The sequence below is a fragment of the Dasypus novemcinctus genome, chromosome 11, assembly GCF_030445035.2.
Source record: "Dasypus novemcinctus isolate mDasNov1 chromosome 11, mDasNov1.1.hap2, whole genome shotgun sequence".
Lineage (NCBI taxonomy): Eukaryota > Metazoa > Chordata > Mammalia > Cingulata > Dasypodidae > Dasypus > Dasypus novemcinctus.
This window is the reverse complement of record NC_080683.1, coordinates 82,977,499-82,995,713: the sequence shown is the minus strand read 5'-3', so window position 1 is coordinate 82,995,713 and position 18,215 is coordinate 82,977,499. Positions and strand designations below refer to the sequence as shown.

General features: G+C 40.0%; 1 protein-coding gene across 3 annotated transcripts in view; it reads left to right on the top strand.

The window, feature by feature from the left end:
* PDSS2 (decaprenyl diphosphate synthase subunit 2) overlaps positions 1-18,215 on the top strand; it is a 328,334-nt gene that overhangs the window by 287,093 nt on the left and 23,026 nt on the right. For all 3 annotated transcript variants that reach the window (XM_058307221.2, XM_058307222.2, XM_058307223.2), the window contains one exon: positions 3,287-3,319. In XM_058307221.2, coding sequence (XP_058163204.1) covers positions 3,287-3,319 — 33 coding nt within the window. The remainder of the gene's footprint in view (positions 1-3,286; positions 3,320-18,215) is intronic.

The following is an 18,215-nucleotide window of genomic DNA, read 5'->3' as shown; positions in this document are numbered from 1 at the left end:
TGGACCTTACACCCAAAGCACTAGCACAGAAAGAAAAAAAAATAGATAAATGAGATCTCTCAAAATTAAAAGACTTCTGTGTTTCAAATGATTTTGTTAAGAAGGTGAAGGGAGATGAGATGGTTCATGCGATAAGGCGCCTTCCTCCCACATCTGAGGTCCCAGGTTTGGTTTCTAGTGCCTTTTTTTAAAAATTATTTTTACTGAAGTATATCATTCATACATGAACACACATAAACAATAAGTATATAATAAAGATTGCAAACTTAGAAAATAAACATATAACATCATAGGGGGTCTCATACATCACCCCTCCACCAACTCTTTGCATTGGTGTGACACGTTTGTTGCAAACTGTGCAAGAGCATTGTCAAAATATTACTACCAACTATATTCCTTATCTTATATTTGGCGTATACTATTTTTTTAATGTATTTTTGTTACAGATATTGTGAACTAGCGAAACAGTCATACGGATGTGTGGATTTCCCATACAACTCCATACCCTGGTGGAACATTTGTTACAGATTATGAGATAATATCATCAGATTATTACCACCAATCATGGTCCATAGAGTGCCTTCTTTTTTAAAAGAAGACTAGCACATAACAAACAGACACAGCAAATGCAAACAATGAAAGGGTATAATAAATAAATAAAATCTTTCTGAGAAAAAAAGGTGAAAAGGCAGCCAACTCAATGGGAAAAAATCTTTGGAAACCATATATCTGACAAGCATTTGATTTCCATGTTATAGAAAGAGATCACATAACTTAATGACAAGGCAAGCAACCCAATTAAAAAATGGGTAAAAGACTTGAATAGACATTTTTTTCCAAAGAGGAAGTACCAATGGCAAAAAGGCAGATGAAAAGATGCCAACATCGCGAGCTATTAGGGAAATGCAGATCAAAACTACAGTGAGATATCACTTCACACCTACAGAATGGCCATTATGAAAAGAAACAGAAAACTACAAGTGATGGAGAGGATGTAGAGAAATAGGAACAATTTGTCACTGTTGGTTGAAGCATAAAATATTTCTGCCTCTGTGGAAGACTGTTTAGTGGTTCCTCAGGAAGCGAAATATAGAACTGCCTTATGATCCAGCAGTCCTACTACTAGGAATATATTCAGAAGAACCTAAAGCAAGGACACGAACAGATATTTGTACACCAATGTACAAAGCAGCACTGTGCACAATTGCTAAAGGATGGAAACAACCTAAGGGCCTGTCAACCGATGAATGGATAAACAAGATGTGGTACATACCTGCAATGGAATACTATTCAGCTGTCAGAAGAAATGAACTGGGGAAGCACATAACAACATGGAGGAGCCTTGAGGACATTATGTTGAGTGAAATAAACAGACACAAAAGAACAAATATTGTATGATCTCACTGATATGAACTGAAAATGATGAGTAGACTTGAAGGAGTTTGACTATGGAGTGTCAGTTGGTGAGAGACAGATGGGGGAGGGGGAGTTGATGCCGGATGTATGTCGAATGTTTAATAAGGTCGATTGTAAGTATGTGGTAATGGATGGAGTTGATAGCACATAATGACTAACAAACACTGATGATTTATGAATGTTATTGTGGCTGAAATGGGTAGTCTGGGGAGGTTAATTTTAGTTGGAGGACCACTGGAGGATAATCTAGGAACTGTCTAACAGTGATTTTGGTGTTAGATAAGGATTGTGGGTAATATGAATACAGGTATGTTCTTATACTACAAGGTGTTAAGAATATTGTGATACATGGGGAAAATGTAACTAATGTAACTTACAGCTAACAATAATATTGTAATGTTTTTGTAGCAAAAGTGAAGTTACTTTATTAATAAGGTAAAAAAGAATATGGGGTTTAGTTTTATGAGGTATGAATATGATTAAGCATTTTTCTTCATTAACAAGGAAACCTCAATCATGTCATTTAACCAATCTGTGCTCATCTTTCTGAACACTGGAGAAACAATTGAGTTTGTTTTAGGATTAGATGAGATAAAATTTTTTGGAATAATGCTTCTATAACTTGTTAAGTTACCTTTTATCTTTTTTTTTTTTTTTTTTTAAGGCGCCAGTGCCGGGATTGAACCCGGGACCTCATATGCAGGAAGCTGACACTCAACCATTGAGCCACATCAGCTCCCCTGAATTGGTTTTTTCATTTGTTTGCTAGTTATTTGTTTTTTTGTTCTTGTTTTCAGGCATCAGGGACCCCAGACCTCCCGTGTGAGAAGCAGGTGCTCAACTGCTTGAGCCACATTTGCTCCCTGCCTTTTATCTTTTATTTTATTTTTTTAATTTGAATAACGTTTACTTTAATATGTATGTGTGTGTGTATATATATATGTCTGTATGAAATAGTCTTGCCAATAATGTTTCATCTAAATCTAAGCAAGCTTCTCCAGACCCAACTTTCAGTTTATAATCAGTTTATAAGCAAAATAGGGTCAAGTTAAATGACACAGTGAGGAAAATCATCACACATATTCAAAAAGTGGGGCATTTTATAATACAACTCTCCTGGGTTCCTCAAAAAGTCAATGGTTTTCATGAAAAAAAAAAGTTAATGGTTTTTCTTTTCATTTCATGGAAAATAGGAAGGGGCCTTTCTAGATTTTAAAAAGCTAAAAAAGACATAAAAATCAAATGCAATGTGTGAATCTTGATTAATTGTCATTGAGAAAAAAGCTATAAAATATATTTCTGGAACAATTGGGGAAAGTTGAACATGCCTTTTATGTTAGATGATATTGCATTATTGTTTGTATTTTAAATTTGCTCTGGTCATGTGCTTATGTGTAAGATGTCCTGTGCTCACAAGATGTGTGCTGAAGCATGTAAGGTAAAGAGTTAGGATGTCTGCCACTGCCACATACTGGGAGAGCATGGATGTATGCTCAGTGCACTGCTCTTCCACCTTTTCTCTACAATTGAAAATTTTCATAATGAAACATTGAGGGAAAAATAGAATTAACAGTTTCACAGAATACACCTTGAAATCCATCACACTAGTAGTTTACTGTTCACAGAGGTAGATTCTTTTCACCAGCAGCTACTCTTTAAGAAACACAATATTATCCAAAGGGTCTACTTAGTTTATTCCAAAATATTACTTTAACAAATATAACTAACTATATACATATAGGTATCTGTATATGTAAATATATATTTAGAGAAAGATAGAGTGATTCTTATTGTTTGTAAAGCAAAAGTGATAGAAACACTGAATAATTTTTAAGAAACTAATGAATTTCCCCTCTCTTTTCTATTTTAGGCTCAAGAAAAAGGAAGATTAGACTATACAAAGGTAAGTAGATTTTATACATAGTACAGTTTTATTTTTTTCAATTTGGTGTTTAGTTTTTGTGAACATTTAAAAGATCATGAGAGGGAAAAAGATGTGGTTCAAGCAGTTGAGCTCCTGCTTCCCACATGGGAGGTCCCAGGTTTGGTTCCCCCTGCCTCCTGAAAAAACAAAACAAGCAAAAAACAAATGAAGAAACCAACTCAGGGAAGCCAATGTGGCTCAGTTGTTGAGTGCTGGCTTCCCACATAAAAGGTCCTGAGTACAAACCCCAGCTCCCAGTACATACATACATACATACATATATACATATGTAAATAATCATAAGAGGGGAAAGTGGATGTGACTCAAGCAGTTGAGCTCCTGCCTACCACATGAAACCTGGGTTCAGTTTCCGGTGCCTCCTGGAGAAGATGAGCAAGACGGTGAGCTGGTATAACAGGCAGGTCTGGCAAGGCAACACAACAAGGAGACACAAAGAAGAAAGAGAACGAGAGACAGAACAATGCAGGGAGCTGAGGTGGCTCAAGCGATTGAACACCTCTCTCCCAAATGGGAGGTCCCAGGTTCACTTCCCAGTGCCTTCTAAAACCAAGACAAGCAGACACAGAGAGCACACAGCAAATAGACACAGAAAGCAAACAGCGAGTGCAAACAACAAGGGGCAGAGATAAATAAATAAATCTTTAAGAAAAAGTCATAAAAGATGGGGAACAGGTATAGCTCAGTGGTTGAGTGCCTATAGCCCTGTGGTTGAGCACCTGCCTTGCATGTGTGAGGGCCTGGATTCAAACCCCAGTACCTCCTTAAAATAAATAAATAAATAATAATAAAAGTCATGAGAGGGAAGTGGATGTGGCTCAAGCAATTGAGCTCCCTCATACCACATGAGAGGTCCCTAGTTCAGTTCCCAGTGCCTCCTGGAGAACACGAGCACAGCAAGCTGGCACAATGGGCAGGTGCGACAAGCCAATACAACAAGATGATGCAACAAAGGAGATACAAAGAGGAAAGACAATGAGAGACACAACAAAAGCAGGGAGCTGAGGTGGGTCAAGTGATTGAGTGCCACGTGGGAGGTCCCAGGCACGGTTCCTGGTACCTCCTAAAGAGAAGACAAGTAGTCACAGCACACAGCAAATGGACACAGAGAGCAGACAGTGAGGGTAAAAAACAAAGGGGGGAGGAGCAAATAAAATAAATCTTTAAAAAAAAAAGGTCATAAGAGAATCATCACAGTCAAAGTCAAGGAACACTTCCTGTTAAGTAACAGGCGTAAGCAGGTAAAATCCATTCAACAGTAAGAGTATTTATTGAGTTCCTACTTGATTCCAGATACTATATTAAGTGTTGGGGATATAACACAAACTAGACGAAGTCTTTCCTATCAGGACATTTACAGTCTAGCGTAGGAGACAGATATAACTAACTAGATACATAATATGAAGTGGTGCTAAGTGATAGAAAGAAAAACAAACAGGGTAAGCTCAATAATCATTATTGGAAATGCATATGGCCTATGGATAGAAGCTATTAGTGCAGTCAGATAACACCTGGGAAGCACCAGGCAGGGCCGACTCAGACTTCAGGCAATAGTTCTCACATCACCTGTGGCACTTGAAAAAACAGGAATGCCAGGTAACACTGCAGCACATCCTCTCTCACCAAGGTCAAAATCTTCTGGTGGGGGGGAAGCTGATATGGCTCAAGCAATTGGGCTCCTGTCTACCATATAGGAGGCCCAGGGTATGACTCCCGGGGCCTCCTAGTGAAGGCATTCTGGCCTGTGTAGCAAGCTGGCCCAGGCAGAAGTGCTGGCCCGCACGGAAAAACTTGCACAGCAAGATGACACAACAAAAAGACACACAGAGGAGAAACAATAAGAGTCGCAGCAGACCAGGGAGCTGAGGTGGCACAAGAGATTGAGTGCCTCTCTCCCACTTGGAAGGTCCCAAGATTGGTTCCCGGTGCCACCTAAAGAGAAGACAAGCAGACATAGAAGAACACACAGAGATACAGAGTGCATACAGCGAGCATAAAAACAACAAGGGGGAGTGGGAATAAATAAATAAATCTTTTATTTTTTAAATCCTCTGGTGGGGGGAACAGGATAAGGGGAAGCTGGAGTATTTGAAAGTCTCCACAGGTAATTCTGATCCGCAGCCCTGGTTAAAATCCGCTGCAGGAGTTCAGGTCTCTGCACCAGTGCAGCCCCATGAACACATGAGGATCACATTCTGTTGTTCCCTCATGAACAAATAGAACATTTTAGCATGTGTGTGGCATACATACAACTGCTTGACCAAAGGAACATGCTAATTGTCTGATTTTTGCAAAGACCAGGAATAGCCACGTTGTGAGCACACCTGCACTCAGAAGACTCATAAGGGCTCTGCTTGCAGTGAGACAACTGCAACCCCCATGATCTCTTCAGGACTGCCGGAGCTTTCCCGGCAGCCTAGGACACACTCATCGCTCCATGCCTTTACTCGAACTCTTTTGTTTGCCTTGACGGCCTTGTGCATGGTTGCATCTCTTGCATCCAGCACAGAGTTAGATGGAACAGTCCTGGATACATGTGTGTGGATGAGCATCACACAAATGTTAAGTTAGGACAAGCTCAGGAGTTTGTGTGAAAGGTCTGGAATACAGAAATATAAGACTAAGATTAGCCACTTACTCTTAGTCATATACTGACTATATGATACTATCTACCCCAATGTTCAGTAATCCTAAGGTAGCCTTCCCAAGTGCCCAGTGACAAGATTTCCCGTGCCAGTAAACTACAGAAACCCCCCTTGAATATGTGGTGCTTTACTGAGATTTAAGGGCATGAGTTGATCTAGGTAATAAATCTAGACTTCAGCGTTCCTTCACAAAACTTAAACCCAGGTAACATGGGAAAGAAAGATTATATCCTCCACCAAGCAATAGAACAATGCCTGTAGGGAAGAGCTTGCAGTGTGGCCTCACGTGTTGTATAAAGTTTCTTTTAGGCCCATCGCATCAAGGCCATGCTGCTGTCTGTCTCATGTGGTTGCACAGTGCTTAGTGCTTATGCTTACCAGTACAGGCAGGCTGCTTAAACAGCGTAGGGCTCACTGCATACAGATATCTGTAAAACTATTTGAAAAACTCCAGGTCATTCCTGAAGACCATCATGACATCTGTTGCTGTAAGTTCTGTATTTCTAAGCAATGAGTATTTGCTCAAAAGCCAAATTTTGTCTGGATGAAAAAAAAACCAATTTCAAGAACCATAGAAAATTATTTTGGTTATGTGATCTGTTGCCTTGTATGCTTGCTCTCAAACTCTGTCAGCCTCAGAATGGAAAGGAAGGTGGGGGAGAGGGTGACAGAGATGATCACTTCAAAATCAGACTCAGCTAGATGTCAAGAATAGCTGTCACATTCAGCAAAAGAGTGGTCTGTACTCAAACACTCAGATAAGAAATTGAATTACTTTTAATTGAGTTCCTATTGCAGTAGAACCTGGATATGGCTGCTTGACACTGCTGTGGTGCCTTCCATCCTAAACTATCAAAGCACTTGACAGCTATTTATTCATGAAGCCTCTTCCCGCCTCTGAAAGGTAAACACAGGTACATCAGTCACTACCCATGGCTGAAAGTCATCCACCTGGGGGTGTGAGGCAATTCTACCCAATAACTTCTGAGATGGAAAAACAAGGAGCACCTTACTTATCTAGGTAAAACTGCAGAAGTTTTAGTAGAAGTAAATTATGACCAAAACACTGCGCCAGCAGTTTTGCTCTTATGAGTAGTGCTAGGGGGTGTGGATGACAGCAGTTCGCAGGCAGCTCTGGGTGTGTCCCTTTCAGAGCCTATTCCTACTTCCCTGGGCCTCTGGGCCCAAGGTTAAGCGCAGGATTCAATTCAGTCCTAGAGGGAAGAGTGCCACCTATTGAATTGTAGGGAACTCATGGGCATGTGTTGGGACTGGTGGAGAAGCCTCTCAGACCACTTCTTGCTTGGTTTGCTATGGTAACTAATATACATGTCTAGAAGAAAACGAATATGTTGACTACTCTTGCTTAGAAAAACATCTACAAACGTCTGTGTATTTTTCCCAGCTGGAGCCGAGCGTATGCCCATGGTTTAGCGTACTGCTGCTTGAAATAAGCATGCTGCGAAAAGACTGAGGCAGATGGTATTTTTACCACTTCAGGCAAAACATGGCACCTATGGTTAGACTTTCTACAATTTTAATTTTTTAGCAGTTTAAAAATGACTTTATCACAGAGAGGCACACTTTTTCCCAATTTCTTTTTAATAACTGCCTCAGATGCAGATACAAATAAATATCACTTGGTCAAAACCATATAGTGTTCAGCATGTAGTCTGCCTCCTGCCCACAGGTGCCTGGGCCCGTGCTGGAAATGTGCTTTGACATTCATGCTAAATGAATGGCTTAAAATAGTTTCCTTTATATTCATCTCTAGTCTTTACTGAGCATTTCATATGATTTTCCCTGTGACTCAGTATAGAGAGGTGAGGAATTTTTTGTTTGCTTGTTTTTTAATGTCTTGTTATTGAAGTATACTTTAAGCAGAGAATTGCTTGCAGATAAGCACACAGTAAAGAAAGATCTTGCAGATATCGTTCATTAGCCATCCAGTTCTCAGTCAGATGTAAGAGATATTTTTGGTTTAGTGTACCAGAGTGGCACGGTCTTCTAACTCCTGCCGTCCATGCCTCTCAGGCATCAATGTCTAGCAGCTGCATCTATCCTCTTCTCTCCCCACCCCCAAAAGTTCTTGCACATTTTGTTTTATTATAAAATGCATTTGCATAAGGGTGCACATTGAAATTCCCTACCATCAAACAGCAATTTTGTATTTGCATGATCACATATCATCACTTCCCTTTAAAAAGAAAAATCTTCTCTCCTGTCGTAGTTCTCCTTTCCAAGTTTTGCCCTTTTAGTCATTTCTCTTTTTTTTAATGCATTTTTTTAAAATATTACATTAAAAAAATATGAGGTCTCCACATACCCCCCACCGCCCCCACCCCACCATTCCCCCCACAGCAACACTCTCCCCCATCATCATGACACATCCATTGCATTTGGTGAATACATTTCTGAGCATCGCTGCACCTCATGGTCAATGCCTTTTAGTCATTTCTTATACATAGATGTTTCACCCATTTTGCTGCATACTGAGTCCAAAATTCTACTTTTTTGAAATTTGAGTATAGAAAATTCCTTGTAAATATTATTGTTCTTTCTTTACTGACAAAGGCAGGCTTTTTTTTTTTCCACATAATTTTTGCCTGCTCGATATTTCCCACAACCCTAGCTAACTGACTCTGAGAATTTTTCATATTGGCACATTTAGAGACCAGATGTTGCTGTGTTTTCTCTTCCCTGTACCCGTTTCTTGGGCAGATGTTCTTCTCCTACCCTGGGAGTTTCCATTAGTTCCTTTGGTAAAATATTATATACAGCATCACTGTGTGCACTAAATCTCTCATTTCCTCTAGCCTCTTGAGGATGTCTTAACATTTAAGATTTCTGGTTTAATGATAATTATGACAACTATACAGAAGCATTAATATTTCCCTCCACCATCATATTCTATAAAGGACTTGGGGTAAGATTAGATAAGATGTTTATAATGTAATTCTGTGGGGGAAGAACACAAATACCATTATGACATGGGTACAACTATGTAAAATTTTATATGTAGATAAAGACAGAAAGACAAAATGTAGAAATGCAAATAAAGGCATGAAGGTGATAACATTTAGAAATGTTTTAAACTTTTTAAATTTTCTGGGTTTTTTTTTTTTTTTTGAGATTTATTTTTATTTATCTCTGCCCCCACACACACACACAGTCCCCCTATTGTCTGCTCTCTGTGTCCATTTACTGTGCGTTCTTCTGTGTCTGCTTGTATTCTCATTAGGGGGCTCCAGGAACCGATCCTGGGATCTTCAGGATTGGGAGAGAGGCGCTTACTCTCTTGCGCCACCTCAGCTCCCAGTTCTGCTGTGTCTTCTTATTGTCTCTCCTCTGTGTCTCTTGTTGCCTGGTCTTGCTGCGCCAGCTCTCTGTGTCGGCTGGCACTCCTGTGTGGGTGGCTTTTCCTGCATGAGGCGGCATTCCCATTCCCACAGAGGGCAGCTCGCCTTCATGAGGGTGCATTCCCATATGGTCTGGCACTCCGTGTGGTCCAGCTTACCACGTGGGACAGCTTGTCCTTACCAGGAGGCCCTGCGTATCAAACCCTGGACCTCCTATATGGTAGACGGGAGCCCAATTGGTTGAGCCACATCCATTTCCCAAGATTTCTGTTTTATTTCTGATTTGAATTGGATTTTTTTTTCAGACTGTAGCCTGAGCTACAGAGAATTGAAGAGTAATTTGTGTGAAATTATATATTTATTGACAAAACCAGAATTTGACTCTTGGCTCTTTTAAAGAGTTGCTTGCTTCTGTGGCAATAGGCAGAAAAGCACAATTGGAAAATGTAATCTTTTCTATGCTATGAATTTTTATGCTAGGCCTTGAAGAGTAGGGGAAAAAGTGGAGAATGACTGAGAAAGATGGGATACTAGTGCACTGAGCTGGCAAGGCAGGCTTTGATCAGATTACCCAGCCACACCCCAGGAGTAGGTGCTGGAAAATAACTGCCAGGACTGCTACTTGAAATTTTTAAATCCCCCACTCCTCCTTTCCTTAAAATCAGATAAAATCAATTATTTTTCTTGTGGCAATCACATTTCAGACAAGTGTTTTCCTTGCAGTACTATAGATTCTGTTTAATCTGTTTTTCAAAAAGCTAATTTACTGGAGTTGATTTTTGCAACTACTTTGATTTCAAATTTCTTTCAAATATAATCATTGATGATGGAAAAATAAGCATTGATCAATTTCTACCAGTAGTAAAGCATAGAAGCTTTGGTACAGTATGAAACTTTTTCTCAAAAATAAATTCTGATCACTCCTGCAGTGGTTAATATCTTAAGGGAGAGCCAGGCTTTATTTTGAACCCTCAAATCTTTTTGCAAAGCATTTGCCTTCTGGACATTCATTCATTTCCTACCTCAAGCTAGTTTTTTTTCCCTTAAGTCTCTGAGTGTATTAGTTTGCATTTGTCCCCAGTGACTATCATATTGCTTTGATGATCTATTCTTCTAATTTCTTAGTGTTACTTTAAAATTAAATTCTTGCCCTCTGAGGCTTTAGCAATCCCACACACCTCAGTGGCATCAACAAATTTAATGATCACGATCTCTATTCGTTTCTCTGGATCATGAATAAAATTATTGAATGATATCAATGATAAGCTCTTTATGGTGTCATAAAATATGCCAACCTCTCAGTTTTTAACCTGAATGCTATGGATACTGTTTGAATTCAATCCTCTGGGCTGTTGAAAATCTTTTTTATTTTTCTTCAGATCATACATTCCTAGCTTATTGATCTTTGGTTTATAATTTCATAAATGAAATGTTAAGTTATTTAATTCATAACCATAATATTTAGTGAACAAACTCCCCCATTCTGAAATTTCCCATTTTGGATTACTGACCCCTAAAAAAACACATGCCTCCCTAATACCTAGCATTTATCAGACAGGAAACTGAGGCAGACTTAATCTTTCGATGAAAACTAATTCTTGGTTGTAAACCTGGAATCCTGTCTGGTTTTGCTCACCAGTATATCCTGGGGGACTAGCACAATGCCTGGCACATACTAGGTACCCAATACATATTTCTTGAATGAGTGAATGAATAACCCAAGATAACCTATTTGTGTCCATATGCTGTTCTTTTAACTCATAAAGCAAATTTGACTTTACTCTTGTTCCTTTTAATCAAATGGTTACAGCCTCAATGCCCTGTACCTCCTGGGTTGAAACAAAGATTCAATTGGAGTAATCTCTAGGATCTTAGTCTGGAAAGCTGACTAGAAATGCCCTCCAGGCTGGTTCTGTGGCGAGTGCTCTGCACTGTGGGATAGCTGGATTCAATTATTGCTCCCAGTTTGTGGTGTCAGGAGCCACCTGTGCACAGGGAGAGCCTCTGTGCCTTTTTGTAGAGGATGGAGCCTCTGTCTCCACAGAGGAGCCTATTTAGTCCATTAAAACAGTTTTAAATAGATCCAAGGGGGGTACCATCTCTCTCCTTGTCATGAAACACAGTGGAATGGCATGGTTTCCCCAAAAGTATGTTTTTTGAGAGAGAAGGAAAGGGAGGCACCGCTTTGTAGATGCTGAATGAAATTTTAGTGAGTTCGAAGTCTTTTGTCATTAATTAGATTTATAATTCCAAACATATACATGAATCCTACAGTCTGATTTTATAGGGAAGTAAGGATTTTTGTGATTTAAATATGTTTGATCTATCAGAGAGCTATAATTTGTTTAGTTGGCACATCTGAAGCCATTTCCCCATGTTCCCTAAGCAGTGTCTGCAAGCACAACTCAGCCTCCCCACTTACCACATCAGACAGAGTATTGATCCTTAATGATGTTCGTAACCACCTTTCCTGAAATAACAAACAAAATTACTGAGGTAACAGTAGAGATGAAAGGACCTGTAACATAGGTTCGTGATGTGTGAGATACTGCTAAGGACTGTGGGTGGGTGGATTTTGTCCTTTCCCCTTGGCCTTTGTCTTTCCAGCTTGGTGAAAGATCCTGTTAACTAAATCATAATAAAGCCAGACGTCCCCCAGCAATTGATTAGAGCCTAGCTGCAGTGGTGCTGCGGTGGAAGATCTCCCTGCCCTTGCTCTGAGATAATTATGCTAACCTTTATCTTTGATTCATCCCTGACAAGATCTTGTGTACTTGTTTCTAAAAGGTGGCAGGCCTTTCTATGTGCCACCATCTCTCTTAGATGCATGCCATTGTTTGTCTGCCATTTTAGTGGCAAAGGCAGTAGGAATGCCTATTTTTTTTCAGTGTGCACTATAATCAAAAGACACACTAAGCACTTTACAAATTCCAGTTCTTTGATCCCACACTTTATGGAGAAGAGATCAAGTAACCAGTGTCCACATAGTTAGGTACTGCACAGAGTTAAGAGTCTGTCCAAGTGTGCTAATTTCACAGTGTGTCCTCTTGACCACTGTATCGTGTCTCTTCATGCTTTAGACATACCACAAACAGAAGCAACAGAGAACTTGTATGCAGGCTCTGCTCATACAAGCCTTCAGAAATGAGGATGCCTTCCTCTACAATCTAACATAGTTCTGGTCTCAGAAGTAGTGATTGTCCAATAACTGTCCTTAGGGTTTATGTTTACTGACCCAGTACAATAATTATTGTGATTTTTTTAAAAGCTGCTAAGCGTTCTTCACTCTCTCAAGAAAGGTTTACAGATATAATCTTTTATTTTTTTTTATTATGATTATTATTTTAGGAGGTACTAGGGATTGAATCTAGGACCTCGTTCATGGGAAGCAGGTGCTCAACTATTGAATTACATCTGCTCCCCAATGAGAGTTGGTATTTTCATTGTTTGTTTATTTTGTTTTTAGGAGGTACCAGGGATTGAACCCAGGACCTCTTAAATGGGAAGCAGGCACTCAACCACTCGAGCTACATCCACTCCCCCAGATATAACCTTTTAAAGCAAGTTCTCATCACTATTCTCTCAAGGGAGGTAAGGATCTAAGTTAAATAATCTTCTTTAACACCGTAACCTAAAGACCACCTGCATCTGGAATAGGTGTTAATCATGCAGATATTATTACACTTAAATGACACTGTGATACAGAGAATGACTTCTTCACCCCATACATTGATTCCTGCATTTGCCCCCAGTTTGATGCAACTTGCCTGGAAGATTTGGCTGAAAAAAGTCCTGGGTCAGGTCTTGGGAACATCCATGCCCTGCTTGGGCCACTCTTGGGCCCCCTTTCCACTCCATATGAATATTCATCCTATAGTGTATGTTTTCAAATACACTCTTCACAACAGTTGCTGGTAGAGTGTAAGCCATGAAAAAGGGATCTAGTGCTCCTTCTCTCCACAAAGCAGTTTTGGATCTGGAATTTTCCTCTTAATCAAGAGCATAACAGCTTATCAAGTTCTGAAATATGCTGCTGCCCTATAGTAGCAGGAAGGACATTTTTGGTAGAAAGAGTCAGAAGCTCTAATACAAAAAGTCATTTATTGACTTGAGGTGCTCAAAAGGTGTTATCAGGAATATCTTTTTCTCACACTCTTGCTGACTGTCTGGCCATCTCTCTATGCTCTCTTCTGCGATGGCTATATTCTCAAGTAGGTTCCTTCCATGTGGTGGAAAAGATGGCCCCTGGAAGTTCCAGGCTTCATGGTGTTTAATATTAGTAACTCAGCAATGAAACTGTGCCATTCCTCTAATAACTCCAGTAGAAATTCTCATTGGCCTCTCTTGAGGCCCATACCTAGTGTTGAACCAGTCACAGAGCCAAGGGGTTGGAGTACTCACCTGGCAAGGATTAGGGTCAATCTAACTAAGAACAGGTAATGAGCCCCAGAGAGTTACTGGGCTCACAGAAAACAGGTCCACTATAGCCCTCGATATAATTCACTTCCAATTTTTGTTTAGCCCTTCCAATTTAGGAATTTGATGATTTTTAAACGTGACAGTATATCACAAAACACTCTAAACTCTCCAAAGAAGTTGGTCATTTTAAGATTATAATTTTAGGTAGGGTATTAATATTTTTTGTTGAGGGTATACATTTATTTCATAGTCATTATTCTCAGTAGATAGAGCTTTTCTTTTGTTTCAGGTGCTTTCTACTGACAGAAGACATAAATGTGTTTTAAGTTCATCTTGTGTCAGGATCCATGTTGGAATGTTAGGAATCCAGGGCCACATGAATGGTGGTGGTTTGGTTTTATTTTTTCTTTTTTTAGGAGGCATCAGGAACCTATTCACTTGTCCCACCCCCACTCCCTGCTTTCTTGTGTCTCTCATGTTTTCATTTTGTGTCTCTTGTTATGTCATCTTGTTGCATCAGCTCATCTTCCTTAGGAGGCACTGGGAACCGAATCTGGGACCTCCCATGTGGTAGGTGGGAGCTCAATTGCTAAAGCCACATCTGCTTCCCTGGTGGTGGTTTTAAGGCAAGTGATTCCCAGGTATGGGCATCCAAATGCTAAAGCAAATGAAAAATTGGGACATGGTAAGGATGTAAGAAATTTGTAGTAATAAATATGAACTTGGGAAGCAGATGTCGCTCAACTGATAGAGTGTCTGCCTACCATAAAGGAGTCCAGGGTTCAAACCCAGGGCCTCCTGACCCATGTGGTGAGCTGACCCACACACAGTGCTGCTGCATGCAAGGAGTGCCAGGCCATTCAGGGGTGTTCCCCACATAGGGGAGCCCCATGCACAAGGAATGTGCCCCACAAGGAGAGCTGCCCCACGTAAAAAAGCACAGCCCATCCAGGAGTGGCACCGCATACATGGAGAGCTGATGCAGGAAGATGACGCAACAAAAAGAGACACAGATTACCAGTGCTGCCAAGAATGCAAGAGGACACAGAAGAACGCACAGTGAGTGGACACGAGAGCAGACAGTGGGGGGGGGGTCGGGAATTTTAGAAAAAAGGAAAATATGAACTTGAATAAAGGAGTAGGAACCCACACTCACTCTTACATAGTTTATATATTCCTCAGATAACCCCCAGGACTGTATGATGCCAATAAAATGTGAGCGCTCTTGTCCCACAGTGTTCTTTTTAACTAAAAAACTAACAAAGCATTTGTCATGGGGTTACACAGCTAACCATTTATTGATTCACTCTAAAAGAGCTACAGGCAAGTGTGGCTGATTACTGCAGTCTGCCACCTATGATATTTTTTGCTTGTTGAATTTTTGTCACAGAGTTTTCTAAAAAGCTTCATGATCCCAGTTTCCCTTTTTGAATTTCAGTGTATATACTAATATTCCTCCTTAGTTAGACTGATACAGCAGACCAGGGAGCTGAGGTTGTGCAAGAGATGGAGCACCTCTCTCACACTCAGGAAGGTCCCATGATCGGTTCCCAGTGCCACCTAAAGAGAAGATTAGCAGACAAAGAAGAACACACAGTGAATGGACACAAAGAGCAGACAGTGGGGGCGAGGAGAAAGGGAAATAGATAAGTAAATCTTAAAATAAAAGAAAAGAATTAAACTTTACATTTTGTTCCATTTAATTGCATTTTGAAATCTGCTCATATCTTGAGCCACATCCACTTCCCATCTGAACTTCTATATAATCAGACAATAATTTGTATGAAATTAATTGTTGGATTCAATTCAGTTCTTCATGTAGACCACAGTGTGGAGTCATAAATGCATTAAGCTGAGAGGCTGAGCCTTGAAATAAGTTCTGAAGCCTCACTCACGATAGGAAACCACACACCATTCAGATGTAGCCTAATAGATGTGTGTAGGAGAGAGCCAAAAATGGTGCCACGAAACGTGTTCATCATGCTTTTGTTCTTTTAGAGGGAATAGATAAAATATAAAATGGTCACAATAATTTCAAATTCATTTTCAAAAACAAGTATTTCTCTATTTCACTAATATTCAAAATATTTAAAACCTCTTCATAAATCTATTGTAAAATAGTCTATAAATGTTTATAGTGAAAGGCAGATGCACTACATAAATGTTACATGTAAGTTTTGCAGTGCTCCCCATGCTCCCTTTCTTTTCAAGCCTTGCACTTGTGTAGTGTTTTACTGGTGTAAAAATAATTTCACATACATTATCTTATTTGTTCTTTATAATAATGCCATGAGGTATAAATATCACTTTTCTGATTTTGCAAATAAGGAAACTAGGGCTTAGAGAATTTGTTTTGTCCCAGGTCAAATGTGTCCAGGATCTATTCAAGTCTTTCATCCATTTTTCTACTGGGTTTTTGTCTTTGTTGTTGAGTTGCAGGATTTCTTTATATATAATGGATATTAAGTCCTTATTGATAATGTGGTGTCAAAATATTTTCTCCCATTCTGTAGATTTTTTTTTATTGACTTTGTAATAATATTACATTAAAAATATATATGTGAGGTCCCATTCAACCCCACCCCCTCACCCCCCTCTGTAGATTGTCTTAACTTTTATGATGAAATCCTTTCATGCACAGAAGTTTTTAATTTGAAAGAAGGCACATTTTTCTATTTTTTCGTTAGTACATACTTTTGGTGGTTTAAGAAACCATTGCCTAATACAAAGTCCTGAAGATGCTTTCTTCTAGGAATTTTATAGTTTGGGTACTTATATTTCGGTTTTCAATCCTTTGGGGGATAATTTTTGTGTATTTTATGAGGTGTTAGAGTCCACCTTCATTCTTTTGCTTATGGGTATCCCGTTTTCCAACTACCATTTGTTAGAGTATTCTTTCCCCATTGAGTGGACTTGGTACTCTTGTCAAGAAATCAGTTGGCTTCTGTGTGATCTCTGTATCTTAAAAAAAAAAAAAAAAAAGAGGGAAGCGCATTTGGCCCAACAGATAGGGCATCCGCCTACCACATAGGAGGTCCAAGGTTCAAACCCAGGGCCTCCTGACCTGTGTGATGAACTGGCCCATGTGCAGTGCTGATGCACGCAAGGAGTGCTATGCCACGCAGGGGTGTTCCCTGCTTAGGGGAGCCCCACGCACAAGGAATGTGCCCCATAAGGACAGCCGCCCAGCACAGCCTGCCCAGGAATGGCACCGCACACAAAAAGAGCTGACACAGCAAGATGATGCAACAAAACGAGACACAGATTCTGGGTGTCCTTACAGGAATACAAGCAGATACTGAAGAACACACAGTGAATGGACACAGGGAACAGACAATGGGGGGTGGGTGGGGAAGGGGAGAGAAATAAAAAATAAATAAATCTTTAAAAAAAATGAAAAAAAAATCAATTGGCAAATTTTAAGAAAGTCAATTGGCCATTGACATGGGGTTTGTTTCTGAGCTTTTTTTTTTAAACATTTATTTATTTAACCTCCCCTGCCCCTTGTTGTCTACTTTCTGTGTCCATTCATTGTGTGTTCTTCTGTGTCTGCTTGTCTTCTCTTTAGGCAGCTCCAGGATCCAATTCTGGGACCTTCTAGAGTGGGAGAGAGGTGCTCAATCTTTTGCACCACCTCTCCTCCCTGGTTTGCTGCATCTCTTTTTTTTTTTTTTTTTTTTTTTAATTTTTTTTTGCATCTCTTATTGTCTCTTCTCTGTGTCTCTTTTTGTTACATCATTTTGCTGCACCAGCTTTCCACTTGGGCCAGCTTGCTGCACAGGCCAACACTCCTGTGTGGGCCAGCACTCAACTTGGGCCACCTAGCCATGTGAACCAGCACCCCGCATGGGCCAGCTCTCCACTCAGGCCAGCTTATCTTCACCAGGAGGACCCAGGAATCGAACCCTGGACCTCCCATATGGTAGACAGGAGCCCAATCGCTTGAGCCACATCCACTTCCCCTCTGAACTTCTAATTCAATTCCATTGGTCTATGTAATAGTTAAGTTCATGTGTCAGCTTGGCTAGGTTATAGTGTCCAGTTCTTTGGTCAAGCAAGCACTAGCCTGGTTGTTACTATGAGGATATTTCATAGGTTTAAATTATCGGTCAATGGCTGATTACGTCTACAATCAACATAGGCAATTGCCTTCAGCAATGAAAGAATTCTTATCCAATCAGATCAAGGCCTTGGTAAGAAGAACTGATGATTTCAACAGTCAAAAAGAAGACTTTCTGTTTCTACTTCAGCCAAATAGTTTCTCCAGGAGAATTCATGGAAGCCTTCATCAGTGTTCCCAGCTTGCCCTATGAAATTTGGACTTGCCCTTGCCAATCTCCACCCAATTCCTATAATCTCATAATATTTACAAATATATACACACACATACACTGTAAATTTTGTTTCCCTAGAGAACCCTGAGTACCCCAATCT